The 27987-nt window shown below is 31.1% G+C and overlaps 3 protein-coding genes across 9 annotated transcripts; 2 read left to right on the forward strand and 1 right to left on the reverse strand.

Moving 5' to 3' along the window:
- The first annotated feature begins 4305 nt into the window (after positions 1-4305).
- On the forward strand, positions 4306-9315 carry LOC108331759 (uncharacterized). 3 transcript variants are annotated; one of them, XM_017566671.2, is made up of 6 exons: positions 4306-4734; positions 4819-5021; positions 5356-5459; positions 5952-6128; positions 6810-8866; positions 9041-9315. In XM_017566671.2, exons 2-6 carry the CDS (start codon positions 4822-4824, stop codon positions 9140-9142), a joined length of 2640 nt encoding a protein of 879 aa, XP_017422160.1. In that variant the 5' UTR covers positions 4306-4734; positions 4819-4821; the 3' UTR covers positions 9143-9315. The 3 variants fall into 3 exon arrangements, with proteins under 3 accessions (XP_017422160.1, XP_017422161.1, XP_052732226.1); XM_017566672.2 differs by having other exon boundaries at positions 4306-4729; XM_052876266.1 differs by having other exon boundaries at positions 4306-4576.
- A 3538-nt stretch (positions 9316-12853) lies between these two features.
- Positions 12854-16855, reverse strand: LOC108332048 (uncharacterized). Of its 2 annotated transcripts, none has more exons than XM_017567150.2 (5): positions 16709-16855; positions 15998-16215; positions 13930-14163; positions 13559-13707; positions 12854-13285 (listed from the first exon to the last, which is right to left on the reverse strand). In XM_017567150.2, exons 1-5 carry the CDS (start codon positions 16796-16798, stop codon positions 13092-13094), a joined length of 885 nt encoding a protein of 294 aa, XP_017422639.1. In that variant the 5' UTR covers positions 16799-16855; the 3' UTR covers positions 12854-13091. The 2 variants fall into 2 exon arrangements, with proteins under 2 accessions (XP_017422639.1, XP_017422638.1); XM_017567149.2 differs by having other exon boundaries at positions 13930-14166.
- A 7862-nt stretch (positions 16856-24717) lies between these two features.
- LOC108330014 (uncharacterized) lies at positions 24718-27232 on the forward strand. 4 transcript variants are annotated; one of them, XM_052875923.1, is made up of 4 exons: positions 24718-25169; positions 26353-26512; positions 26617-26636; positions 26798-27232. In XM_052875923.1, the coding sequence occupies exons 1-2, from the start codon at positions 24806-24808 to the stop codon at positions 26481-26483; spliced, it is 495 nt and encodes a 164-aa protein (XP_052731883.1). In that variant the 5' UTR covers positions 24718-24805; the 3' UTR covers positions 26484-26512; positions 26617-26636; positions 26798-27232. The 4 variants fall into 4 exon arrangements, with proteins under 4 accessions (XP_052731883.1, XP_052731881.1, XP_052731882.1 ...); XM_052875921.1 differs by having other exon boundaries at positions 26830-27232; XM_052875922.1 differs by lacking the exon at positions 26617-26636.
- Positions 27233-27987: the final 755 nt, after the last annotated feature.

Consider the following 27987-nt stretch of genomic DNA (forward strand, 5'->3'; position numbering starts at 1 on the left):
TAAACCACAAAATCAGTTTGTAATATTTTTAATGGGTGGTTTGATAGTGGTCCAATAATAGGTGGAACAATATGTCCAACAAACAACAAATATCATTAGGATAAACTCTAACCATAACTCTGATACCAGAATGTTAGAAGTGAACTTTAAGTCTAACTCAATCCTACAAAACCAACTTGTAAGATGAGATTTGCACTTAATTATAAACTATAAATTGATCTTATCTCTAATCGATGTAGAACTTCCAACCCAAACCATCCTAGATCTCATGTAACAGTGATGTACGTAATCTTGATCTATACAGCAAGCGATTTCATTTTGTTAAACTTTTAATTGTCCGAAAATCAGTCTAAAATATTTGTCAAGAGATAAGAAAATTAACATAAGAAAGATTCAAATCCATATTGGTAGAAAGTTAAAAGAAAAATAAAAAAATAAAAAAATGAGATAGGATATGAATGGTGATGAAGATGTAGATTTGGTTCAATTGTGTAGTACGAAATAATAATGGCAATTGTTTATTTGCTTCCTGGGATGTTCTTCTCTGTTTCCTCGCTTTTACCAAATCAAATTCTGTAACACAAAATGATCGTGAAAAGAATAACACGTATGCACCACGTCAATCAAGCTAATCATTCTGCCTACACACAGTCATCATCATCATCGTCATCAATGCAATGCAAATTGCTATACATATTTATATATGTATATATTTAATGGCTATGCATGACTTTCACTTTATCCTCTCTTTCTCTCTCTTCTTCAAATTCTATTCACTTACGTCTACTCCATAAAAACGTGTGAAAAACGTTTTACTTCTCAATTTCCAAATTACCTAATTTCAACTCACATCTTTAATTATTCAGTCATTCGTTAAGATTATTGTAAAAGAAAATTATAAGATAAATGAAACTTAAATAATTCATTTTTTTAATTTTTATACTCAATCCGTAATTTTGGTCATTTTCTATTGAAAAAGGTTCGTTTTAATTCAATTCTTATTTTTTTTATTTCGTCCAATCAAGGCATGAATGATTTTGACATGGTTATTTAAGGTATAAAAAACAATAATATAATTAATACAAATTAAAAAAATTCAACAAAAATTTGATTTAAAGATATATATATATATATATATATATAAATATATATATATATATATATATATATATATAGAGAGAGAGAGAGAGAGAGAGAGAGAGAGAGAGAGAGAGATGAAATGCGTTTATTTTAAAATAAGATGTCAAAAATCACGTATTGAACAAATTTATATGTATGTTATTTATTAAAATCATATAACATGTTTTCAAATATGGAACTATAATTATATACAAAAAATGTGATAAATTTTTAAAGTAATTGGGTTTACTCTAGTTTCTTAAAATGATCAATCATTTTTCATCTCAATAGTAGGTTCAAGTTTTTTTTTTCTTCTGGATTCCATTTTTCATTGGAAAAACTCACTATCAAAAATCCAAGTGGAAAGTGCATAATGAGAAGAAGGAAAGCACAAAAAAAAGAATATGCCTCCACCACACTTCTTTCAATTTCCAACATATTACAAGACATTGATAATCTTCCATTTTTAATTTTATTTATATTTTCAAATTTTATATACAAAAATCTAATATCAATTATTAAAATAGGATCGTTAAAATGCTCAAGATTTCTCATTCTATTTTCTATTAATTTTGAACTTTTTTTTAACTAATTCAATAAAATTAAAACTAAACCACCTACATTAAAATATAGACATATCAACCAATTAACCAACTCTACTCAACAGCATCGAGTGATTGATAACTTAGAATTGAATTAAAAGTGACTAAGAATATATAATTGTTAATTAGTTTAGTGCAAATTTGACATGTTAGGAGGAGATTAACTCCAAGAACTCAAGGCGTGATTCATATATAATAATACAATACAAGGTACTTGTAAAAACTAGTTGATTAAAGTCAAAGTGTTGGGTGAAATTGATTATTGAATCAATTTAGAAAATCAAAATAGCATAAAAGTGTCATATTTAATTATTTTTAAAATTTATAAAAATATTTTTTAAAAATATTGGTGAGATAGGAATATATATATATATATATATATATATATATATATATATAATTTTAATACAATATAAAAGCAATATAGTAAGATAATAAATTGTTATTATTTATATAGATCAACCCGCTGGTTTATTTAAATAAAAAAAAGGAAAATCACAAAGATATGCTTTAAAATATTCATACTTTTCTTTATTTAAAATTGTGAGTCGAAAAATGATATACCTATTTTTATATTTTGTTTGAAATCTAAATATTTTAACAAGAAAATATTAAATTACCAAATAACACAAAAAGATAATAAGAATATATGTATTTTTCTCTTCGTCTCCAAAGCGTCATAAGCTTGCATTTAAAAGAAGAAAATGACTCTCTTGTACTTGAAGCTATGGCATAGATCATGAGTAGTTATTAGAAATAAAATGAAATTAAATGCAACAACATCAAAAATTTGAATCTCACTAATTAAATATGCACCCATTTTTTTTTTGCATCATATTAAAATTTAAAATTTGTCTTTTAAAAAAATCAACTGTAAAATAACACTATTATTTATTTTTCTGTTTCTCTTCTGTGATGAAATAATTATGTTTGAAAGATCATAGAAGGATGTAAAAAGATAGTAAATAATCTCAAATTTTTTAAATATATGCCTATTTAATTACGCTATTCTATCTCTTTAACAATATTTTTTAAATCTTTTATATCATTAAATAATTTAAAATAAAATTTGTATGGTAATCTATTATAATAGTAAAAATGGCACTATATCTAATACTGAATTGTTTTATAAATAAAATAATATTTTTTTTAAAGTATGTACTCTTCTATCAATCAATTAATATTTATATTTGTAAATTTTAATTTTCTTCTACAAAAACGTGTAATCTCCCAAAAATTCAACATCTTTCTAAAAGTATTTAACACAATTGTATACTAAGGTTCCATTATTTGAAAAAAAAAACTAGGAACAATATTTATAACATTATTTTAGACATATTATCTCTTATTGTTTTGAATTTTATCAACAAAATAAAATATAAATTTGAGATTCACCTCTTTTTAATTATTATCCTTTTTGAAATGTAGTTTTCTATTAAGTTGTAACAAATAAGTTTAAAAGAGTATCTTATCACTTATTTTATTCAAATTCAAAGTGTTAATTTATTTCCAATAAAAGTATCAAAGTAAGACTAACACATCACTATAGATATAGTGAGTTTATATTCAACTATATATAGTAGTAAATAATAAAATCATTTTAATAAATAAAAAGTAAAATAAAATAATTAAAACTGACACAAAATGGCAATAAACAAACCATATCTCCATATATCAATTTTGTTAAATATTAATATGTTATTCACAAAATAACATTTAAAGAGATAAATGCATATATTTTGTATTTTATATTGTATTATGAACTATATGTGCTGATATTTTACACAAGATGAAATCATACAATTATAATGTAACATAAGATAAACTTATGTAATTTTATTTATTTTTTGAATAAAATTTTCTTGCAATATAAAAGATTTATCATTTATAATATTCCAAGAATAAAAATAAATTATGTATATTTATCATATTTGTATAAAATGATAAATATACTGCTGAATTATGCAGCAATTAATAAGTTAATTATATAAATCTATAATATTGTTTATTATTTTAATTGAAAAAAATTAATTTTAACATTAAAATAATTGTTAAAGATAAAGATTAGAAGAAATCAGAGATGAAAACTGAATTAGTTTTGGAACTAAAATCAAATAAGATTATATTGGTAAGTTGTTACAATATATTCAATTTTGTAATTAAGTCGAAACATGTGCACGGGCTCAGAAAGATACACCAATTATTATTCGTGTGAAAATAAACAACTCATACACAGATACAGCTAAAATACAGCATAAATATATGTTTTCCTTTAATAAAAAATTTATTTTTATTTCTTTTGTAAAATAAAGTATAAAGAATTTCTCTTTATATGGCCCTTTAAAAAAAAAACTTATTATTTAAAAAATATCAAATAGAATTTACCTGGAACGAATAAAATCTTATCTAAAAAAGAAAATATTTACAGATTTATGAGATGATCCGCGGTGCATTTTATAATATAAATATAATAATGATTTTGCTGAAGAGAGAGAAAAAAAAGAAAGTGACAAAAAGTTGGCCATTTTGAGCAGGAACTATGAGATTGGCATGTGATTTATATATTACAAATTCTGTGAATTTCTGAATTTATTTGAGACAAAGAAAAAGGAGAGAACACAACACACAACACAAAATGATGGAGAAATTTTTGTGAATAAGACAACTCACCATACCTTCTTCCATTCCAATAGGTCAAGCACAATCACACCATCACACAATTTCTCCATTGCTTTTTCTCTTTCCCTTTCTTCTCCAACCCAACCTTTTCTCTCTGCACAAACAAACTTATTAGTCTCTCTATCTCTCTTCCAACCGACCATTCCATAATACACTCATACAACAAATGCAACTGTGTGAGTAATTCTGTTTCTCTCAACAGAATCCTTCTACCCCAGTTGTTTTTTATGCTTAAATTTTCCTTCTTTTTCACTCTACCTACTCAATTTGCCGAGTTTCTCTCTATTAATGAACTGGGTTTTCTCTCCTTTTGACTTCCTGAGTCTGAGGTGAGGTTGGTTTCTGTTATCTTGAAAGTCGGAGTCTTTTGGGGTTTTCGTTGGGTTTTGCCATCTGAGATTTTAGGACTTGCTGCAAGGTCATGCCACCGGCGCTGTTTGATCCGTTGTCAGCGATTACGGCCACCTCCGCGGACGCCGTTTTGAAGTCATCGGCACCTGACAATCGGCGATTCCGGGATCTTAGAGGGCTGCAGTGGCGGATAAATCTTGGCGTGTTGCCGTGTTCAACTTCGACTTCAATTGAAGATTTTCGTCGAGTCACGGCCAATTGTAGAAGAAGGTAAATTCTCAGCTACATTTGATGTTTTTAGTTTTATTTTTAGGTGTTTAATTTTGATGATAATGTATTTGTCTGTGTGTGACGTATGTTTATGGCGGAGATAAATTTGTGGAAATAAAGAAATAAAGAATTTTTATCGCTTTGACTTTGGGTTGTATTCATTAGGTTAAGGGCAACACTATTCATTATGAGCGTAGATTATTACAGCAACAATTTCATTGGTGGAAAATCTAAATGATTAATCTGTTCTTTCTCTGGTAGTGAGGATTTGTTGCTGTATTTTTGATGAATTATGTGTTAGCCTTGCATTTTGATTATGTGTTTTTCTTGTTAGGTATGCTAGCTTGAGAAGGCGCCTTCTGGTTGAACCACATGTTCCAAAGAATGGAAGTAATTCACCCAATCTTGACATTGACAATCCACTTTCACTAAATCCAGGTAAATCTAAGTTTTTTGTACTGTATTTCAGCACCTTAATTGGAGTTAAATCTTTAACCTAATTACGGATCCATGATTCAGCCAATCTAGTTTCCAGCATGTTTGATATCTATGCTGCCAATGTACACTTTATTGATCCTTTTCCCAGCTGGCTAAACCAGAGCCTCATAATGTACTCTATATTCAGTCTATTCTTTTTAAGGATAAGTAAATGAATGATTATGTTGTTATGGTGGAGTATATCCATGTCGCCTGCTTATTTTATGCAAATTCAATTCGTATAAAGATTAATATGGGAATTAGTGCGTAGTGGCAATAAATAACTGGTTATGGTAAATGGCAATAAAAAATTTAAAAGAAGAAAATTGTCCTATATTGTGTCGAGGTGTTCATGGAATTCTGTCGTGTAAAAAGCTAATGGTTACCCATCTGTCACTTTTCAGTATAATATATACAATTGAACCTGATCTGTAAATTGGCCTTTATATGCAGATAGTACATGGAGTCGCTTTTTCCGCAATGCAGAGCTGGAGAGAATGGTTGATCAGGATTTATCACGACTATACCCAGAACATGGTAGTTATTTTCAAGCACCAGGATGCCAAAGCATGTTGAGGCGAATTTTGTTGCTGTGGTGTCTCAGGCATCCAGAATGTGGATATAGACAAGGTAAAATTATCTGGGCCAGGCAATGAAGCAATGGTGTCTAACAATTCATCAGCCATTTTTAATATGCTTCTATTTTTCATGTGCTGTATTTTTCTTCTAACTCCAAATAAATTTTTCTAGCTAATATTCCTTTATTTTATGTATGCTTTATCATGCTGTGATGCTTGTCAAATTTTTTCCTTCCAATTTCCATCCTTGCATAATTGATAGTAGAGCCATCCAAATGAGTTTTACTACACTAGCCAAAAGAATGTGATGAGATGTTTTAACGGCTATCTTCATCATGTTTAAACGCTAAAAATAATACTTAAAGACCTCTGGGCTATTGCCAGTGGGGTTTAGTTTATAACTTTTGTTTCATAAATTCTTTACTGTCAGCGAGTGCTTAATTGCTTTTACATTGCCTGTTGCCCCAAAATCTGTAAAGAATTTGATAACAGATTTGTCTATGAACATATTTCCAAACAAAAACCAATTCTTTTAAAACCAGTCTCTTCAAAATGAAGTCTATCCTAATCCAAAACAAACAGGCTATAAATTGTTGAGAAACCTAATACCTACCAGTGAAGATGCAAATTCCATCAATATAGTTTCCTTGCTTTTGGATAACTCATTTTACTCTAGTTTTATTTGCTATGAAAATATTGACTGATTAATTTCTTTCCTTAACTTATTTTATAGGAATGCATGAGTTACTTGCTCCTCTGCTTTATGTACTGCAATCTGATTTGGAGCGTCTCTCAGAAGTTCGGAAGCTTTATGAAGATCACTTTACAGATAGATTTGATGACCTTTTAGGTCAAGAGAATGATATTTCTTACAGCTTTGAATTTAGAAAGTCTCGAGAATTGATGGACGATGGATTTGATTCCCATGGAAATTCCATTAAAGTCAATAGTCTTGATGAACTTGATCCTGAGATACAGACCATTGTATTACTAAGTGATGCTTATGGAGCTGAAGGTGAACTGGGCATTGTTTTATCTGAGAAATTCATGGAACATGATGCATACTGTATGTTTGAGGCTTTAATGAACGGGACTCATGGTTCAGTTGCAATGGCTGATTTCTTCTCTTCCTCACCTATATCCGGGTCCCATAGTGGCCTTCCTCCTGTGATTGAAGCTTCTAGGGCACTGTATTATTTGTTGTCTCAGGTAGATTCATCTCTTCATAGCCATCTTTTTGATCTTGGAGTTGAACCCCAGTACTTTTCTCTTCGATGGTTGCGAGTTTTATTTGGTCGGGAATTTTCACTTGGCAATCTTTTGATCATCTGGGATGAGATATTTGCATCCGAGAATAACAGCAATGGAAAAGGTTCTGATGACTGTGAGTTCAGAATCTTAAGTTCACCCCGTGGAGCATTTATCTCAGCCATGGCAGTAGCAATGTTACTGCATTTAAGATCTTCACTGCTTGCAACTGAAAACCCTACAAGGTGTCTCCAGAGATTATTAAACTTCCCTGAAGACATTAATATCCAAAAACTACTAGAGAAGGCCAGATCCTTGCAGGCTCTTGCTCTAAGTGTTGATATTTCAACCTCGTCACTTTTGTATATCGGGTTCCATTACCAAAGTAAATCGAAGTATAGTAGATCTGTGACCCTTCCATCTGAATCTCTGTCTCCGAAAGCTCCCCTGAGTTTGGTACCTGATAGCTACTGGGAAGAAAAGTGGAGAGTTGCCCAGAAGGCTGAAGAACAAAGGCAAGATGGTCTAGAAAAACAGGTTCCCACTCGGAAAAAGGGATGGACGGAAAAAGTGAAATTCAGTTTGAGAAGAGCAGAATCTGACCCTCCTAGGTCAAGATTTCAGAGTGGCAAAAATATTAGGCGCAATTTGTTGCAAGATCTGCGCAAGGCACTTGGCTCAGATGATGATGCAGAGAAAATGCAGCCAGATGAAACCATATGCCAGAATGAGAATCCTTCTGATGCAATTCAAGTACAAGAAGACGGTAGCTTCAATGGTGACAACAATTATTCATCTGATGATAGATCTCCAGGTGCACCTTTTGGCAGTGAGGAAGACTTGTCTATATATTCTGACCCAACTAGCCCCCCCAATGAGGCCAATGATGATGAAATAATCTCAGGGAAAATTAGTGTTGCATCTAATTCATCCCTGGACGAACGCAATGAAACATCAGGCATTAGTTCGCCATTGCCAATGCCCTATCGTCCTCAGGACATTTATCAGACATCGTTCTGCAATACAGGAAATTCTGAATGCAATGAAACTTCAGATACCAGTCCCAATGATCAACCCCGTCCAATCTCTGATCTTCCTGAGAACATTTCTCAGACATTAATCAGCAATACACGAAATTCTGAGCGCAATGATTCACCCCTTCCCATCTCTTATTCTCCTGACAACATTTATCAGACATCATTCTGGAATACAGGAAATTCTGAATGCAATGAAACTTTAAATACCAGTCCCAATGATCCACCCCTAAAGTCAGGGTGCAATAACAATAATGCTGAAAATAAAGCCACACCTCCTAAAGAGAAAAAGCATAATAAGTTCCAGTGGCTTTGGCCCTTTGGACGGAATACTGTTGAGGCTATATCTGAGAAAGCTGGTGGTAGCTCTCAAAATAGTGCTCCACAAGCCACCTCATCCACAACCAATGACCATGGTGGTTCTGTTAGCTCCAGAGGAGAATCGGTAGACCAGAATGTTATGGGCACTTTGAAGAATATTGGGCAGTCTATGCTTGACCATATTCAGGTAGAGAGCTCTTTCCCTTTATCACACTTGAATGACAAGTTTTTAGTAAGATATGCACAGTTTTTTGAGTGCTTTTCTTTTCTCAATATGAAAACATTTTATGAATGAAATTTGGTTCTCAATCTGATGTCTGTCCCCCTGATTGCATATATACTTGTTTCCCTTGTGGTGTAGGTAATTGAATCTGTTTTCCAACAAGACCGCAAAGGCCAGGTCACTGCCATGACAGCTCTCAAAGAGCTTCGGAAAATTAGCAATCTTTTGTCAGAGATGTAGATGAATCGTGTATATATATATATTATATATATAAATAATGTGATTACAATTCATTAGGGCCAACGGAATTAAGTTCTTCTGCTTCTTTCTGAACTCCACCAAAATTTTGCAGAGATGAATTTGTAAATATATTTATTCGGGTTTCATAATAAACAGACTTGCATTTATGATTATGTTCTGCTTTCTTGCATTCTAGAACGGTTTTTGAAGGTTAAAACATAATACCGAGCTATATTCACATTTTGTTCTAGTTTGGATGAGTTGGTCAATTTTGGGGGTTGGTTTGGTTGTTACTGTCTTTCCTTCCTGCATCCTAAAAAATCCAGTCTATACTCTTATTCCTTATATAAAGGTTAATTTTGAGTGTAAAATCTTTTCTTTTCATATTAAAGCCTTGTTCTTTTAAGTGGATTTGAGGGAATTTGAGAGAATTTGAAGATAAATTTTTTTTGTCGTTTATTTGAGTGAATTTGGAGGTAAATGAGAGTGAATTTGGAAATACTTTTTTTTAATTTGTCACGTCAGTACAATTCTATACTAATTCTCACAAATTTTATTTCTAAATTTACTCTCATTTATCTTCAAATTCACTCAAATAAACGACAAAAAAATTTATCTTCAAATCCTCTCAAATCCCCTCAAATCCACTCCCTTAAATCCACTAAAAAAAACAAGGCTTAAAAGATGACCCATGTAAACTTACCTACATTTTTTATTATTTTTTTCAAATAAATTAGGGTTTAGAATGAATTTTATAGGGGGCAAGTAAAGGTTTCGTCACTAGTTTTTGAACAGTTATATCTTAAATGTTAAAAGTGAAAATATGTATTTAGTATATTTAAAAATTGTTATTGATAAATTAGTATAATATTATTAGTATATTAATATATTGTAAAACATTACTCCGATTACAATTTTTAGATTATTATTTTATTGTTATATTTTTTAAATTATTGATTTAGTGTTATCAGAGAAACTTTCTCTTTCTAAGAGAGAGTCTGGAACAAAGTTTTTGAAAACTTTTCTTTCAAAAACTATACTCGGTTTCTTCTAAAATACCAATATAAGCTAAACAAGGATAATTTCTAATTGTATTATTAATATTCACTTCGAGCAAATGCACCATTAATATATTCACCTTATCTTCCAAATAGTTATAGTAATGGCATTCAAATGATTATAAGAAAACTTTAGTTTTAGCATAAGGAATACATTGGGCATAAATTTACTTTCTTTTTTACTTTCAAATTAATTGGTAAACAATCATATAAAATTTTCAAAAAAACAAAGTTTTAGGTAGAGACACATCATCGAACTATTAAGTTCTCGTAATCAAAACATTCCATACCTAAAGAATAATTTTTTTTATAACTTTTGGAGAAAACACACAAGTATAATTCAAAATCCAATTAAGCACATCCTCATAAACTAGTGGCAAAAGAAAGTTGCAATGAGTACTTATCGAGACTGAACTAATAATAGAGTATAACCTTACATTATCACAATGAAAATTTTAACCAATTTAAATATGCAAATATGTAAACATCAACTAACATCAACTATTATTCTAAAGATTGATATGATCAATTTTACCTAATGTCCAAAAAATATTTTTAAAAACATTATATATATCCTTAATATCTTACCAAATTGATGATAATTTAAAGAAGATATATTTATAATACTTAGATTTAAGAAGCTGAACATACATGAGTTAATTTCAAGCAAACTCCTAAGCTAAACCTAACTGACATATTTTGTTGAATATTAGTAACGAACAAATCCCCATCATCCTACTGCACATAAGATAGACCACTTATTTATTCTTTTTGTGTTATTTTTTATTTATATTAATATGAAAGTGGTGCATGCAGATGGTTACTCGACATTCCTCTCAAAAGATATTAGAAGATAGTATAAATTAATGGGGTGGTCCAATAGCGACCAACAACGGGTGAAAACATAAATGTTTACATAAAACTCATTTGAATAGGTTCTAATCATGACTTTGATATCATATTAGACGTGAACTTTTAACACAAGACTCGAGAGAAAGAAGCTGAAAAAATATTTAAAAAATAGGTTAGTGCATCATTTCTACTGGTAGCTCATTTAAGTCTGAAATAACTCCTTGTAAAATGAAAATGGTTGTACTCAGTTGCAGAATTTTAGAAAGCTAAACACTATGGCTCTACTGCTATAACTTACAAAACCTGAATTGTTAGTGCATGGGTCTGATTTTGTATTCCTTGGTAAGTTTCAACTCAGAAATATGGAGAAAGCTTTCTTTCTTATGGAGTCGTGAATGACAAAATGATCAAATTATTATTTTTATTTTTAAATTATTAAATTTCAATTACGGCGTGTAATTATTTTAATTTAAAATAACGATTATTTAAAAGATTAAATTAAAAAAAATGTGTAAAGAAAATCTCCATACATAGGAGTATGATAATCTAATGTTTATGTAACTGCATACCATCTCAATTCATCATTGTATTATTTTATCTTAAACATAAAACATAAAATAATGAAACAATAAAAGATGTAATTTGTGTAATTAATTCCTCTATTTTAAAGTGTAAGTTAATGTTTTCATCTTAAACGCAACAGAATTATTTTTCGTATTCTTCAGTCTATTAGAGGATTCGTGCATCTCGTGGCGTTGATTATATAATAATATTACAAAAGTCAGGCACGCAGTCATATAATGGGTCTGATCGTGACAATAGCCAATTATTCATTAAAAAAATGATTATTTTTAAATAGTTTTTATATAATTATAAATTGGTATATGTTCGTTTGTGGTTAAGAAAAACTCTTTTTAAGCAATTTTTTTGAGTAGTTCAAAAATAGAAAATTACTTTTTTATATTTTTTAGACACTTGACACTTTTGTTCTGGAAAAATATTTTTGGAATTGATTTAGTACAGAGATGATGGAGTGAAGAGATATATTTGATGGGATAGATGAAGAAACTGCCTTATAAGTATCCATCATTCTTTGCCACAACATATTGTTAGCCTCGTCATCCGAGTTTATTGCATGGTTGTACGCACAGTCTACACTACGTTGTTTAGAGTACATTTTGGTGTGAAAAATCAATGTGCTGGAAGGTTCTAGTATGCCACATTTATTCATGATAAAATTAATTGAAATATGTCATTGTGAAACAGACATTGTAAGAAGACGAAGAGGGAGAGAAGACAAAGAAGATGAAAAAAAATATAAAGATAAAGCAAACCAAATCAAAATGTTTATCATCATGATATTTGTCAACTCATAATTCTTGATAGATTATAAATCTAGATGTTTGTTGAATCATAATTATTGACAAATTTTATTAGTTAATACTTACCAATAAATATTTACCATAATTATCATTAAATTTTGATCCTAAATAATTAATAATAAAAAATTTTAATTATGAATACAAAATTTCAACAAATGTTTTATCAATTTTTTTTTACCATCAACAATTCATCAGTAATTCTAATTTATTGAAGAATTTTGTTCCTCGATGAAAAATCCACCTTTTTAGGGTGGTAGTTGGAAATGTATTTTCCATCTTCACTTTTTGAGATCATGTTCCATTCACGTTCAACTAAAGGCTAGTTTGGAGTGATTGGAAAAAGCATTAGTCACTGAGAAATATCATACAAAGTTAGAAAAGAAAAAAAATCACCATGCACTTGCAATAGAAAACAGTACAGAAAAAAAAAATCTAACGTCCTACTATGGAAGCTGTTTTATGAACAAACCAAGTAATGATACAAAAACGGCACCCTATAGTTGCACCATATCTTCCTCTGGATTATAGTAGCACCTAACTATGTATGTATTAGTTATGACGCTTGGAACTTCTGATGCTATACATTTTTATTTCAGGGCATGGTCTCTCAGACCATAGATGTCAATTTCACAAACCTTGTAAACTACAAAATATAGTTCAATCCATATGGTTGTGGAACCCAGGGAGAAGGGAAGTGATAAATCCAAAGACAATCATCTGAATCTCCTTTACAATGCCCCACCACTGATTCCCACCATTTACTCCTCCAACTTCTGCAACATTTTCATTCCCAACTGCCCGGTCTGCTTCATTTGCAGGCTGGTTCCCATTCTCGGCTTCAGGTTGACCCTCTTCCAATAGATAAGAGGCAAAGGTAAGCATGTGTCAATGCGTGATCAAAACTTCAATTGATACTTATTCCATACAAGAACAGTACAAGTATTCGGAAAATTAAATTTAACCTAAAGAAAATTAAAGAATAAATAATAACAAAATAAACTGAACCTCGCAAGCTTTCAAGAAGTAAAGGCTTCCAAATTATATTATAAATCACATAAGCTATATCACTAGTGATTCCCAAAAAATGCTCACTAAATCCCATGCATAAAATGTACAAATCATACCTGCTGGAGTAACATTATCACCCTCTTGCCTGGGTGGAGGAACATTTTCAGCTCTGGCTGCAGGTCTTGCTGGATGAGGAGGTGCTGCTGCTCTCTGCATACCTCGTGAAAGCCATCTTATTATTGGTGTCAAAGCTCCAGTTTGGTATCTGCCACACATGTCCATTAATAAATACTACAGCTTCCATTCGCAACAAAAACAATATTAGTAGACTTATATTATATGAAGAATTGGACAACAAAAAGGTTAGATCGGGGAGTTGGAGGATTTATATAAGAAGCATTCCGTGGGTTTGATGAGTACAGCAAAACTTGCAAGCAGAGAAATATTTAAAAAATTGCAAAAAAAAAAAGATAATAGTTGTACTCACAAATATACAATAGCAGCAAAGAACACAAGGACAATAAGCCTCTGCCTTGATCCATCTTGGTTAAATAAAAAGATCACAGCTGCCAGCTTCAACATAAGCAATAAATCAATTTGAAATGCAATTTGAAATCTCCTAACAACAACTTGTCTTTGAGGTGCAGGCTGCTGCTGTTGAGGTTGCTGTCCCGCTTGCCCCTGATTTTCACTGGCAGCAACAGCTTCAGAACTTGGCCTACTGCTGACGGTGGCCATTCAGTTACAGAAACCATTAATTAACATTAATAAACATATTTGCTAACAAACAAATAAAACTAAAATAGAATTATCATCAATTTTACACTTGCTACTATCTTTTTCTGAAATATAAACAAACACTAAATGAAACTGGTATGAAAGAAAAACATAGCATCAATCACCAGATCTATTGATAAAACATTGAACGTATACAGGACATCCAAAACTGATGCAGGAACAAAAAAGAAAATCCAACAGCAAGTCTAGTTCATGGTGCTAGTGAATCAGAATCAGGTCCAATTTTCCTTGAATGTTTCGGTCATTATTCAGTTTTTGGCATATCTTTTACCATATAAGTGTACTCTTCTTTACCCCTTATAATGAATACAAAAATATCAATGTTTATCTTTTAGCTTCTCTATAGCCTTAGTGGTAGTTTTAGGGTAACTCCTAGTATAGCCATTAGCTTCCTATAATGTGGTACAAACCCAAGAAGTGTTGTGCATGTTATCAAATGTCAAGCATACAGAGTTGGGACCAAATTTTCTGGAAGATTTGGAGGTCCGAAGGACAACCAAAGATGACCTATGAGTGCTTGCTAGAACTTTTCGAAGCTGTGTATTTCTAGTTTCAGATGAACCTGGTTGCTCGTAATTGTTTATATAAACTTTTCTACAAGTATTTGTAGAAAAATAAAGATACAAGGAATCAAATTTCCCCATGTGTTAAAATTATTTAATGCACATCAGTTTTTCTAAAGAGTCCTATCATCTAAATTCTCAAAAAGTGGAGCAGAATATATTGATTTTATCTTACGGGAGCAATTTGAATCCTCAAACCTCCTATTTTCTTCTCTTATGAGTGTTTGTTGAGAAGTTTTTAAAGTGAGCCCTCTAATATTAAACCATTCATGTGTCTTTACAACACACGCAATAGTTGGCTTAGGACCAGGACATGGCATCAAAACCTACTTATCGTGTTTGAAATCCTATGAGACTCAAAATCAATGCTTCCTTTCAGTTCATTGACCGGATTATAAGATTGCGGAAAATTGTTAATAACTTGGCAGGCTGACACAAGCTCAAGATCTGAAGAGGATTTCTTCTTGTTATAAGCTACAATTTTTTTCTTTGATTGCTTCATTCCCGACAGATAATTTTCTTGGTAGAATAGCAGACTGTCTTAACAATCCACCCCAATCAAATTCTTAATTGTTTCTTGCTTGAGTTATCCCAACATATTAACCCCAAATCCTTAACTGTAATTTTACTTCCAGCTACCAAAATCCCCATACCTTTACGGATAACAATAACCCTTAAATCAATCTACCTTTGATTCCCCACACAAAATGTAAAAGACAGATTAGATTAAATCAAGAAAAAATAGTTATCAAAGAGGAAACTCATGCACGGTCATTCTTATACCTCTAAAAATCATCCATGCCAAGCGTTCGTTGCCTACTTAGTGTAAATTTAATAACAATTTTACATCAAAGTCATTCCTCATATTGCTAGCAGTTACAACTTCATCCCTGCTGTAAATAATTTCATTTAAACAATTTTTTGTTTTTTATTTAGCAATTAAAGAAATTATTGGTCTTCTATATCACCAATCACTGTGACCAAGTTGAGAATGCAAGTCAGTAGAAACATTAAAGATTGCCAAAGGTTCTACGGAAAAACAAAGCATGAAAAGGTATAAAACGTACTCTTTCATTTCAAAAATGTCCATGCAGAAAATTATGCTTAAATATCCGACTAAAAAATATAAATTGTGCAATAACTGAGCTTCACATCCCTCACAACGTCATCATAACAAAATAACCTGCCACTTACGTGGGTATGCGGTAAGTCAGCGGAATCAGGGTGTTGCATGGAAGTCCAGTAACTTGTCTATCAAAGGAGTTAACAGGAACAGCATATATGCCAGCTCCGCGGTTCCCATGTTCCTCATGTTGCGGCAGAGTTAACCCTGGAACAAGTGCAGGGTACATACCAGGAATCATTTGATAATATCCACCCAAATACGGCGGAAGATTCGAAAATGCAGGGACCTGTGACAACATCCACACAAAACCATTACCAAGATGAAGGTAGATGTGTTTAAAACAACATTTCAGGCCACATTTTCTTCCACATGTGTGTTCACTCACCGAGCTAAAAAATGGTACATAATAAACCACAGATTTGAGCTAAATTAGGTTGTTACGACAAAAGGCCTAACGCATCCCAACTTAACATTAACTATTCCGCTCCAAATTCTGTCCTTAGCTCGTATTTGAAAGAAGGAAAAAAAAAACTAAAACAGGGGGAAATAACACGGATTTGATGCCCGAAAACATCGTGCGCCGATTAGGTTGTACGGAGAATGGTCCTGGTCTATTAGCTACAGAAATCAAACAATTACGGGCTTGAAATGAAAAATAAAACGAACAATAATTATAATAACCCTAGTTTCAGTTCCAATTATATGGAAAGGGGTGTTTGCGCATTAGAGGAAAACGAAAAATACGAAAAGGGAAGTGCAGCTGAAGTAGGTGATGGAACCTGAGGAGAATCTTGAGGCAATTTCTGAGACGAAGAAGACGAAGAAGGTTGTGAGCTAGACGGCACCGTTTCGGGAGGGTTTTCTGCCATTGTTGATCACGTTCGGTTCAGTGTGTTTGGGTCTCAAAACCTGAAAATGAATAAAATGAAAATTTGAGATTTTAATATTTTATTTTATTCCACGTGAGTTGTCTTAAGGACCTATTGCGTAGCGTAAGCCAATGACCGAATGACACGTTTGTGCTTCATTAGTGTTTTGTTTATATGTTAAAGTAAGAAGGAAAAAGAAAATAAAAGGCAAAAAAAAAGTAAAAGATATAATATACACTAATTTGGATGAAGATAAGGAAAAAATTACCAATCACTCTTATTTTCAAAATTGTAAATTTTATAAATAATTAATTTGTATAACTAAGAACTCTTATTAAGTTAATAAATTTTCATAAAAATAATTTCATTCAAAGCACTTGAAATCTACTAAATTAAATTTATATTATTCAATTGAAGTAAAAGTTAATCAAGATGATGAATTTCATAAAATCAAATTATTCAAAACAAATATATATATATATATAATTCAAATATTCACATAATCCAAACATTCATTTTATAAATTTATTAATTTTATTTTCTCATAAACAAGTTTTAAGTCACGTGAAAATACTAAGTTTTTAATTATTTTTATACAATATTGTATTAAAGATAAGTATTTAAAATGATTAAGAGATAATAATCTTTGTCTAAAGTCAAACTTATAATTGATCAATCTTTATCTAAATTTTAAAACATTTCACAAAAATCTAGTCTCACAAATAACATGGGTTATTAGTCATCCACGTGAAACACAAAAAAAAGATATATAAAACTCGTGAAAGAAATTTATATTGCAAAGATAACATTACAACAAGAGAATATTCATTACACTCAACCCTAATCAACATGGGACTTAGCTACTCCTGCGTACATGGATTACAAAAAATGATCAAAAGAGAGTGTCAAGATTGAAGCTAGAAATATAGAGCTCTCCTCGCGCATCTATCATTCAATGATCTTTGGTTCAATTTTCCCATTAAAAGAACTCTTTTTTTCTTATTTTTATTTTAACTTTTAAACAACTTCTAAAAAAAGTAATTATAGTTGGGTGGATTTGTCTTCTCATTAGATGAGATTGACCTCTCATTGCGTGAGAGATTATTTTTTTTTTGTCATACAGCAGAAAAATGTACAGTGAAACAACATAGTTAATTATCCACTCCAAAAACTTTGTTTTTGCATTTTACTTGTAAAGAGATTTCTACCTCGACAATGAGATTATAGTTAGAAGTTGAGCTATAAGATCAATGTAAATTTTGCATGTCATCATGGAAGAAATATATTTAACTATCTCCTTTAGTTGAACCTCTATACTAGGCACAAACACTTGATCATAAACATGTCAATCTTCATTTACACATACATGCAATCTAATGGAAAAGTGATATTATGGATGATTAACCCTCAATTATCTTCTCTTCAATTGCTAGTAAACAAAGAGCATTATCTTTAATATAACTCATATTAGTTTGACCTTACTGTCATTATGCTCTGAGGGATTTAAAGAAGCACAACTCCCTTTGGTGTGGACTTGAGCAACCCCACCTACCATATAATGTGTTGTTTTAGTTTATTATTAAGAAAGAGCTAGAGATTCAAATTTCTCATTAAACTATTATTCTAAGGACTATAAAATATGATTCAATATTTTGTTCAACTATATCTCCATATTATGCAATACCTCTTACTCAAATAATTAATGAGGCTCCCTTATGATGATGTATCAAAGTAAGGAAAGAGACCCCAATGTAATGGCCCAAATTCCAGGGTGTCACGATTATTCAAAAACGGCAAAATTTCAAACATTAACGTAACGTGAAAACATATTTTAAAAAACCTCAACATTCAAAACGTGCATAACATAATAATTCAAAAACATTTATCGAATGAAAGTAATGAAGGAAATAAAATGACTTCAATTACATTATCACAAGGTTCAAAAGTAATAACTATAATTGAAATCTCAAGTTTGTCCCTCGTTATCTCTTGAATCTATCATGTCTCAACATCATCTGCAACATCATCTGCTCACGTATAACATCACACATTATACGATCATTGCATTCACATGCACACACACAAACATGTATGGGTAAGCTACCGGTAAAACAATCATAACAAGATGATATAAACATACTGATTAAATCAACAATAATCAAACATCTCATACATAGCAATAATAACAATAGGATTCATAATCTTCTAACATAACAATTCAATCAAACGAATTACTCGATCCTCGATCCTTGATCTCCAACCATTGATGTCATTACTAACATCTCACACTTATACCCTTGATTTATCCACTCATTAGTACATATGCTAACTACCTACTATAACCATTATAGTAACACCATTATCATCATAGCATAACGTGAAGCATCCTCAATACCATGATCATCATTATAGGTACACCACCAACATGATTATCTCAATCATGAATTACACCATGAGCATCACCAAACCATAAACTCCATCATGACAAGACTCAGTCACACTCTTGTACTTTACCTCACCGACTGTAACCGCTCCTACAGCCCCATCTGTAGCTTCCTCATAGAGATACACTCGAGTCATCCTTCTTCTGGCTTCAGACTTGTTCTCTTATCACACAAGATAGAACATCTATCATCCTCACCAAAGATGATTCAACACTCGGACAACATTCTCTTTTCTACAACTATTTGCAAAAGAGAATGTCACTCTCTTTTCAACAACCAATGCCAAAGGGAATATCCCTCCCTTTTCAACAACCAATGCCAAAGGGAGTCACCACTCTCTTTTCAACAACCAATGCTAAAGAGAGCACCTATCCGTGGAAAGAACTAGGATTTACTAGGTACATCAAATAGACTAATCTCACATGCCTCATGCTCATGAATCACACACTAAGGTACATACCAACACTCACACATGCTTCAATCCCATCCACCAGTCAAAATTGACCTTAAACAGAACCCCTAAACTCATTCTCTGATTCTCATCACGTTCTACAACTTCTCTAAAATAGAGTTTCTGATGCGAGACTGTTTTCTCCCAAACAAGACCTCCGATTGATAATCCGAACGGTCAGAATGAAGAATCATACGTCTGGAACCTACTGTCCAAATATCAGTCTGATCCAACGGTGAATGACTTCGAAACGACGAAAACACCAGTGCATGTTTTGTGTTATGCAGAAATACTTTCCTCTTTTCGTTTAGGCTGTTTCTCCTATTGTAGACCTCCAATTGACAATCCGAACGGTCATAATGGAGAAACATACGTCTGGAACCTGCTGTCTAAATATCAGCTCGATCCAACGGTGAACGACTTCACAAAGACGAAAACACCAGTGTAGGTTTTACGTTATGCGGGAATGACTTCTTTTCCTTCCTTTAACCCAATACTTACAACATATATTTGCATGGAAACCTCATGCATGATAACTTTATTCTCCCTTAATATCAAACTCTCTGTTTGGGTAATCCAATAACCATACATACATTCATAGGGAAACCCAACACAAATATTAGATAAACGCTATACACATGCATACATAAACTCTTGCTGAACAAGAGCAACATACAGCCTTAATCATACTCATATAAACATACATCAACAAGGATTATTGATCAAATAATTAAGAACACATATATCATACAACAATTAACAAACAAAGGTAAGTTTCTCATATCTTGGCCAATACTAGGGCTTTATTTACAACCCAAAAACACCACAAATCTTCTTTTGCACTAAGAGTTTATGTTGCTTTCTCTCTTCTTCTCCTAAAATGCCAATCCCCTATTTTCTTTCAACTACTTTTTAAAATAACAACAACTAACTCTTCAAAAAGATTTATATAATATCTTTTTATAAAATTCCCACATTATTTAATTTGCATGTTTTTTCTTTCTACACCCCCTATTTTAATTTCTTGCACCTAATTAATAATAGATAAAAGAACCTATTGCTTCTAAGCAAAAATATAAATAAAATAACATAACAATTATGTTCTAACAAAGGTGTACACTCAATAACACTAATTTCTAAACAAAATCCCAAATCTCAAAACTATTATATTTCTAAGATCTCTATTTTCCCCGGGTCTTACACCCAACCATCACCAACACCACATAAATGTCCTAAGTGTTATTTTTTTAGTGGTTGTAACATATCAACAATGAAGAAGTATATCCTTAGTCACTTAATATATCAATCATGAGGAATAAAAAATTGTGCAACATATTATAATAGTCAATATTTCATCAAGAATCTATTGTGCCAAACTCATAAGTCATTTGCTTAGATGACTTTGTGCATACAACCTTCCATGTCTCATATTGTATAAGTGGAGATGGAGGATCACCTAATTTCTCACACTATAATGCTTATTATCTAGCCTTCTTACATCTTTTCGTTGTATCCCCAATGAGACAATAAGTGCAAAGTATTATTAAGCTTATGTCCTTTTCGAGTAGTTATTTTTTTCTCCTATAATATAAAAAAGACAAATATTATAAAAACTTAAAATTTCATAGCATATGAATCATTATAATAAATATATTGCACTAACATTTCAAATCAAATCTAACAAACATTCATAGAAAATCATATCTATAACTTTTTTTCTACCACGTTATAAGATGAACAAGTAATGGTGTATCTCCCTATGTTCATAACATCTATTTAAATAGTTGAGAAATATGTCTCTTTAATAGATTTTTCTTATTTTACCATACAAATCATTAACTCTCTTCTTATATCCTTCAATATCTTTGACACACGTTTGTCCTACTTTCATGATTTTGGATGAAGAAATATGTCTCATTACTAGAGTTTTTATTTTGCCATATAAACTATAAAAACTTATTAACTCACATTTCATACCTTTCAATAGTGTAACATGTATTTATCCAGTTTTGATACGTGACCATGTATGTTTAAAACTTTATCATCGTTATCATCTTCAATATAATGGAATGTGAGTTTCACTTTTATAATTGAATATTAGACCAAACCAATTAAAAACAATACATATATAAATTGATTCCATTACTACAATAACACAAAAATAAAAGTGATAACTTATAAACTAGCATAGCAAATATACCTCTAAAAAATATCTTGAATCAAAATTTATAAAATTCATAGTTAAATTTAATTTTCTCGTATATAAAATTATTTTTTCAAAATATTTAAATAAACTATTAAAGATATACTACAACCTGTTAATATTTAACCATTTCATTTGTTATAAATTTCAATAATATACATTATGTTAAACTGAAAACTACTATATATCAATCCTAAAAGGATGAATTGGTTTTAAAACAAATATTAGTATTTCTTAAAAAACTTTAAGTGTTTGGTGTTGTTCACATACAATTTTCGACTAACAAAGAAATAGGCAAAAACAAAGCAAAATGACACAACAAATTTATACTGATTCAACTCTTAGCCGAGTCTACATCCCGTCATCCTCCAACAACCTGAGTTAGAGGAAATTCACTAGTCTTTAGCAGTTAAGAATACAAGATTCTCTCAATGTATTATCACCACACTCAAATACACAAAAAATCCAATCTAGAAAGACTACACACACTCTTAGAGTATTGCCTACCTAGCCAAGACTAATGACAAAGATTACACAATAATTATAGGACCTGGAGCACCAACAAGTGCAGATTTCACAATGACAGACATTACAAATTCCTTGATTGATCACTCTCCCTTCCTTGAAGTTTTAAAGACTTTGAATTTCTTCAAAACATTGGTTGATACCTCCAAGGCAGTTCTGGATGTGTTCTTGCCTCAATTTGTTAAAAAACAAAATGTTCTTCGTGCTTGAAAATGAATTAGAACACACATATATAGCCTAGGCACCAAACTGATGCATTTAATCGATTATATTATTTTCATAATCGATTAAGCTCTACACATTGTTTTAATCGATTATGTTATTCTCTTAATCGATTAAAACAGAGAGCAAATATCTGGTGTGCTTTAAACCTATTTTAATCAATTATGTTATTATTTTAATCGATTAAAATTTGTTCACAACTTTAATCGATTAAGGGATGTGCTTAATTGATTAAAATAGTGACACAATTCTAAATTTGTGCAATTTTGAACCTAAGATCAAATTAACTATTCAACTCAACCTATAACTTATTTTACATAAAATTTACATAAATTCTAGCCTAATCTAACAACTTAATCACTTAAGAAAGAATATTAATAAGTTTATTGTAAAAAAAATCATACTTTACCATACTTTCTTCATAGAAGAACTTTGAGAATCTCTCTCACTTAACACATTACATATATGGACAAAAAATTAAATATAATTGAAATAAGTAAAATAAATGTAATGTATTTGTTACATATACCAAAATATCAAATAAATATAACTTAAAAAGTATTTACAAAAAGATGATACCTATAATTTTAAAGATGTTATATATTTTTTAAATATTTCACATGATAAATAAGTATGATCTTCAATTATAAATAATTATATTTTTAGAGTTTTGTATACTAAATAATTATATTTTTAGAGTTTTGTATACTGATAAATATTAATTACTATGTTTATCATTCTCAAATAAAATTTATCTCTCATCATCAAATATATTGGAGATGTTTTGCTTCACCCGTATCGCAGCAAATGTTTTGTTTTTTAACTAATTATTTAGGAATTTTGGTTTATTATTTAGAATCTTAGATTTTTTTGTTAGATATAATTTCAGTTAATTATCTTCTAATAACTAATACTAATAAAAACACAATATTAGAGATAAAATTATATAAATGTTATAGATAAGATAAGAGTAGAATAAGAGGAGAAAAAGTATTTATCACGTGGAACGTTTTTTTTACCTACCTTTCTCATATATAACTTTTTAAGCAATCGTCAGATCATACATTTAAATAAGATAGAATGATTTATCAGTATAATTTTCATATATCATCAAAGTAAATATTTGAAATTATCAATGAATTAAAAAGTAATGCATAACAATTTATAAAATAATCTCTTTTTTAAATAATTTCATTTTACTAATCTTCTTATAAAATATTAAATAAAATACATACATATTCAATGTTTTAAAAATGACACACAATACTTTTCATAAAAGTAGAAAATCAATGGGAACTTATTTTAGAACTATTCCATGTGAAACTTTTATACGACTAACGTATTTAAATTAAACTAATGCTTTGTTCGTTTACATGGAAAAAGTAAACAATTCTTTACAACTGAATTAGAAAAACAATAATAAAATGAATACGTAATACAGATTTTTTTGTCTGACTTTCTTTAATATTGTTTTTATAATTTTACAACAGATTTATGTTAATATTTAAAAATATATTAAAAACTGTTTGATCTGTATAAAAATTAATATATGTTAAAAATAATCAAAAGAAACGCAAAGATTTAATAAAGAATCCAGATTCAGAAAGAAGCGAATCTGGTGGGAAATAATATTCACTTCCATTTATGCGTAAAATGTACTTATTTATATTTTTTATTTATTTCTACAAGGATATTTGTTAAGCAAAGTTATTTAGAAAAATTAAAATATTCCATAATTCAAATAGATAAAATTGTCAAAAAGCTTCAATTCAGTGGGCTGCCGTGAGAAAAAATAATCAGGTCAACCAAAAAAAATTATGACTTAAATCAAACTACTTTTTTACCTGTTTAATTTATAATCTAAGTAAACTTGAATATGTTTTACTAATCTGATTTTATTAAAAAAAATCTTATTTTCTTCAGTTTTTTTTTTTTCATTTTGACCTTTGAGGTTGTCTCAACCAGATTGACGCGGTTAAAAAGGATTGAATAACATGGATGGCAGCTAATTAATTAAATAATTAAATAAAATGTTGGTGAATTTTTGGTGCTATATGTGTGTCATCCGCTGCTAGAAACAGCTTTTCATTCGTTCTCAACCCAACAGAACCAAACCCTCATTTTTTCTCTCTGTTTTTCTCTTTTTCTTGTCTGTGTCAAACATGACGATGATGACGGGATTCCTGTGGAGGGCAAAGTCTGTGGGCCGAATCCCATCGCTGGCGGTGGCGATGCGCCGGAGGTCCACCAAGGCGGGGGCGTCGCAGGTGGTGGAGGTTGACATGGCGGAGTACGACGTGGCGCTGAAGCACTTCGATGACCTAATCCACAGGATCATCGTGAAGAAGGCTACTCCGGATTGGCTACCCTTCGTGCCCGGTTCCTCATTCTGGGTCCCGCCGCGACCATCGCCCACCAACGTCGTCGACCTCGTCCACAAACTCACTCGCGAAGACGATCGTCCTCACGATTCCCCTCTCCTCTCCACCCTCCGCGGTTGGCCCTCGTCGAATTTCTTCATCAATGGTGACTACCCTTCTCTCAAAATCTCGTTTTTTGCCCTTTCGTCCAATTGGGTCTTTGGATAAACTATACAAATTGTTTTTTTTTTGCTTTTTGGTTGTGTTTTGGGGATTCGGGGAAATTGAGAAAAGGCGTGGGTTTCTGGGTGTGTTTTTTCTTGTTGATTGATTTCGTCATTTGGGGATGGTTTTAGTTTCGGATTAAGAAAAACTGAGGTATTAACCATCTGTTCACTGCCTCAATTTCGACCTTGATGTCGAGGTCTTTCAATGTCGGCGATAGTGATTGTGGTCATATCAATTGCATTTGTCTGCAATTGCAAGGTTTTAAAAATCTTTCCACCACCGCAATTTGGACCGTAATTTCGAGGTTTTTGAATTTTTGCAATTGCGAATCTGGTTACGTCAATCGCATTTCTCTGTAGTTTTCTGCAATTCCTAGAAACCCGTATAGACTGTGGCGGTGACCTTGACCATGATTTAATGTTTTGTTTTGAACTTGCAGTTTTGTACCAGTGCTGAAGCTGGGTCTGTTTTATTGGTTGATTTGTGTCCTTTTCATTGCCATATGCTTGAACCTTTTGCATTGACAATAATGTTTTTTTTCATCCTCTTTTGGTTATGGTTCGATGGGGGATTGCCTGAATTAAAAGATTTTTTTTTTTACGTGATTTATGCGTAAATTTTGGTTGGAAAGGCACAAACTAATTCTGATTGCGCATTTCGGCTTATTTTGAGTGCATCTCATTCCAATTGAAATTTTGTATGACTTTCATTATGCTGCATCTTGTTGGTGTGAGTGGCTGTATAAACTGGTATGTATATGTTTGTTAATGGAGAATAGTTGTTGCTGTTAGTTTTGGTTTTAGTTTTTATGGGTGATTGACTTTTTAGAAGTATGAAACTGGGTGTTCCGTATTAACGGCATGTTATATGTACTTATGAGGGGTAGATCGATCTATGAACTCTAATGGGCATTACTACCAAGTTAGTGAACCTTTGATGATCAGGATATTAATTTATTTTGATGTTCATGATTTCTTCTGCAAAATGTTGTTCATAAGTATATAAGTATATACATTGAAGGCTGTAAAGGCAGTTTCATTTGTTTTTACATTTTGAGTTGGGTGAAAATAGTGTGATTTACAAGCTCAAACAATTCCATGTGGTTGTCTATTTGACTTCAGAGAATGAATCTACTGATGATGAGGATACTGAAATGGAGGTAATCAGCACGGATGGGAGAGAGAGGACTGTGAAAGTGAAGGTTTTGACATTGTCAGAAAATATAGCTCACTCAGAAGATGAAGAGAGTTAATTCATAATTTAGCTGAGCCAGTTGCTGCGGTGAGTTTTATTCTTAGCTTGGAATTTTCTTCTATGCTTGTGTCTTTATTTATGGACAATACAATACGGTGCACATAAACTTTTACTTCCTTTGTGTAACGTAGGTAATGGTAATGCATGCCATGTAAGTTCTTTAATTCCCACTTTTTTCTGCACAAACATTTTCCTTAATAAGAAACAATTTTCCTTAGAATATATATGTAATCAAAGATGAAATCTCATTCTTTAATTCCCACTTTTTTCTGCACAAACATATTTTTCAACATCTGTATATTGTTTGCCCAGGTAACAATACTATGTTGAGTTGTTATTTGTAGGATTTTCATGATGCAAATTAAGGTTGTTGAGAAGTCCAAAAAGAAACATGGGAGAAAGTTCAGACTCTGAATATTGAAAAGGACAGTGCGTTCAAATTGAAATTCCTTAAGGCGCAGAACTGGTGGTTCTTTTGGGATTAAACCCATCTCACTCTGCTTGACTCAACATTGATCTGTTTATCCTGTGTATGCTGAATATTTGCAATGTTAGGTTGAACCCTTGCAGGCTGAATGTATATATTTATCCAACTAATAAAAAATAGACCTTTAGAATATTCCCCTCTAAACCTGCAAGGAAATGCTCTCTATTTAGTGCACATGTATTATGTTGATTATGCTGATGTGTATATAGCTGTAACAGACCTTTCTTTGGGGAACACTTTAAAAGCTTCATTGAATTCACACTCTCTAGCTTGAAATTACGTTATATTTCCCTTCTATCCCCCTCCCCGTTTATTTGTATTTGAAGAAATAGTTTCCCATGGAAAGGCCACAAGGCAATCAAACAACTGATCAATGTGTTTAAGAAACAAGTTCTGTTAAAGCATAAGGATTTCCAAAATGAGTTTAACAATGATTGCAGATATACTCACATGCAATGTCACTACAAAAATAATAAACAACGCTCCATGTTTTTTTCAAGTATTGATCTCTTTTCTACCAAACCTTTTCATAGAAACAACTTTAATATGTTTCTAGAAAAAAAGGTGGAAATTAACTTTTTGTTCTGTTTTTACCTCAGAACAGGGGCAGCCAAAAGTATTAAAGATTATAACAAATGAATAGTTCATTAAAATAACACTTTTGAAAATTTTAGAAAAACAGCCTGTTTATAATATTATGGGGGATAGATTAGTTGTTAAAAGTACTTATCAAAATTATACCTAATTAAATCAATTTTTAATAACTTAATTATATTTATTGAAATTTTCCCTATTCAAGATATTAGATGTTCTATAATAAATACTAATAAAACATGATTATTATGGGTTTCCCTAATAAAATATGATTATAATTATATTTTTATCTCATGGATAAATACTTCAATTACTTCTAAATATTTCTTTTACCTTCTTTAAGATAAAAAATAAGTACACGTTGTCACTTTTGACTGAGTACATGGGAGTTGAATATATAATGTAACGTACACTATATCAA

The sequence above is a fragment of the Vigna angularis genome, chromosome 4 (genome assembly GCF_016808095.1).
Source record: "Vigna angularis cultivar LongXiaoDou No.4 chromosome 4, ASM1680809v1, whole genome shotgun sequence".
In the NCBI taxonomy this organism is placed as follows: Eukaryota; Viridiplantae; Streptophyta; class Magnoliopsida; order Fabales; family Fabaceae; genus Vigna; species Vigna angularis.

What these genes read in the sequence shown, in the direction of transcription:
- LOC108331759 (XM_017566671.2), top strand. Translation starts at nt 4,822, where the DNA reads ATGCCACCGGCGCTGTTTGATCCGTTGTCAGCGATTACGGCCACCTCC. An exon ending in AGAATGTGGATATAGACAAG is followed by an intron (nt 6,129 to 6,809) that starts GTAAAATTATCT and finishes CTTATTTTATAG; the next exon opens with GAATGCATGAGTTACTTGCT. An exon ending in CTATGCTTGACCATATTCAG is followed by an intron (nt 8,867 to 9,040) that starts GTAGAGAGCTCT and finishes CTTGTGGTGTAG; the next exon opens with GTAATTGAATCTGTTTTCCA.
- LOC108332048 (XM_017567149.2), bottom strand. Translation starts at nt 16,798, where the DNA reads ATGGCAGAAAACCCTCCCGAAACGGTGCCGTCTAGCTCACAACCTTCT. An exon ending in CTGACTTACCGCATACCCAC is followed by an intron (nt 14,167 to 15,997) that starts GTAAGTGGCAGG and finishes GGCCACCGTCAG; the next exon opens with CAGTAGGCCAAGTTCTGAAG. An exon ending in TTTGCTGCTATTGTATATTT is followed by an intron (nt 13,708 to 13,929) that starts GTGAGTACAACT and finishes CATGTGTGGCAG; the next exon opens with ATACCAAACTGGAGCTTTGA.
- LOC108330014 (XM_052875923.1), top strand. Translation starts at nt 24,806, where the DNA reads ATGACGATGATGACGGGATTCCTGTGGAGGGCAAAGTCTGTGGGCCGA. An exon ending in GTCGAATTTCTTCATCAATG is followed by an intron (nt 25,170 to 26,352) that starts GTGACTACCCTT and finishes ATTTGACTTCAG; the next exon opens with AGAATGAATCTACTGATGAT.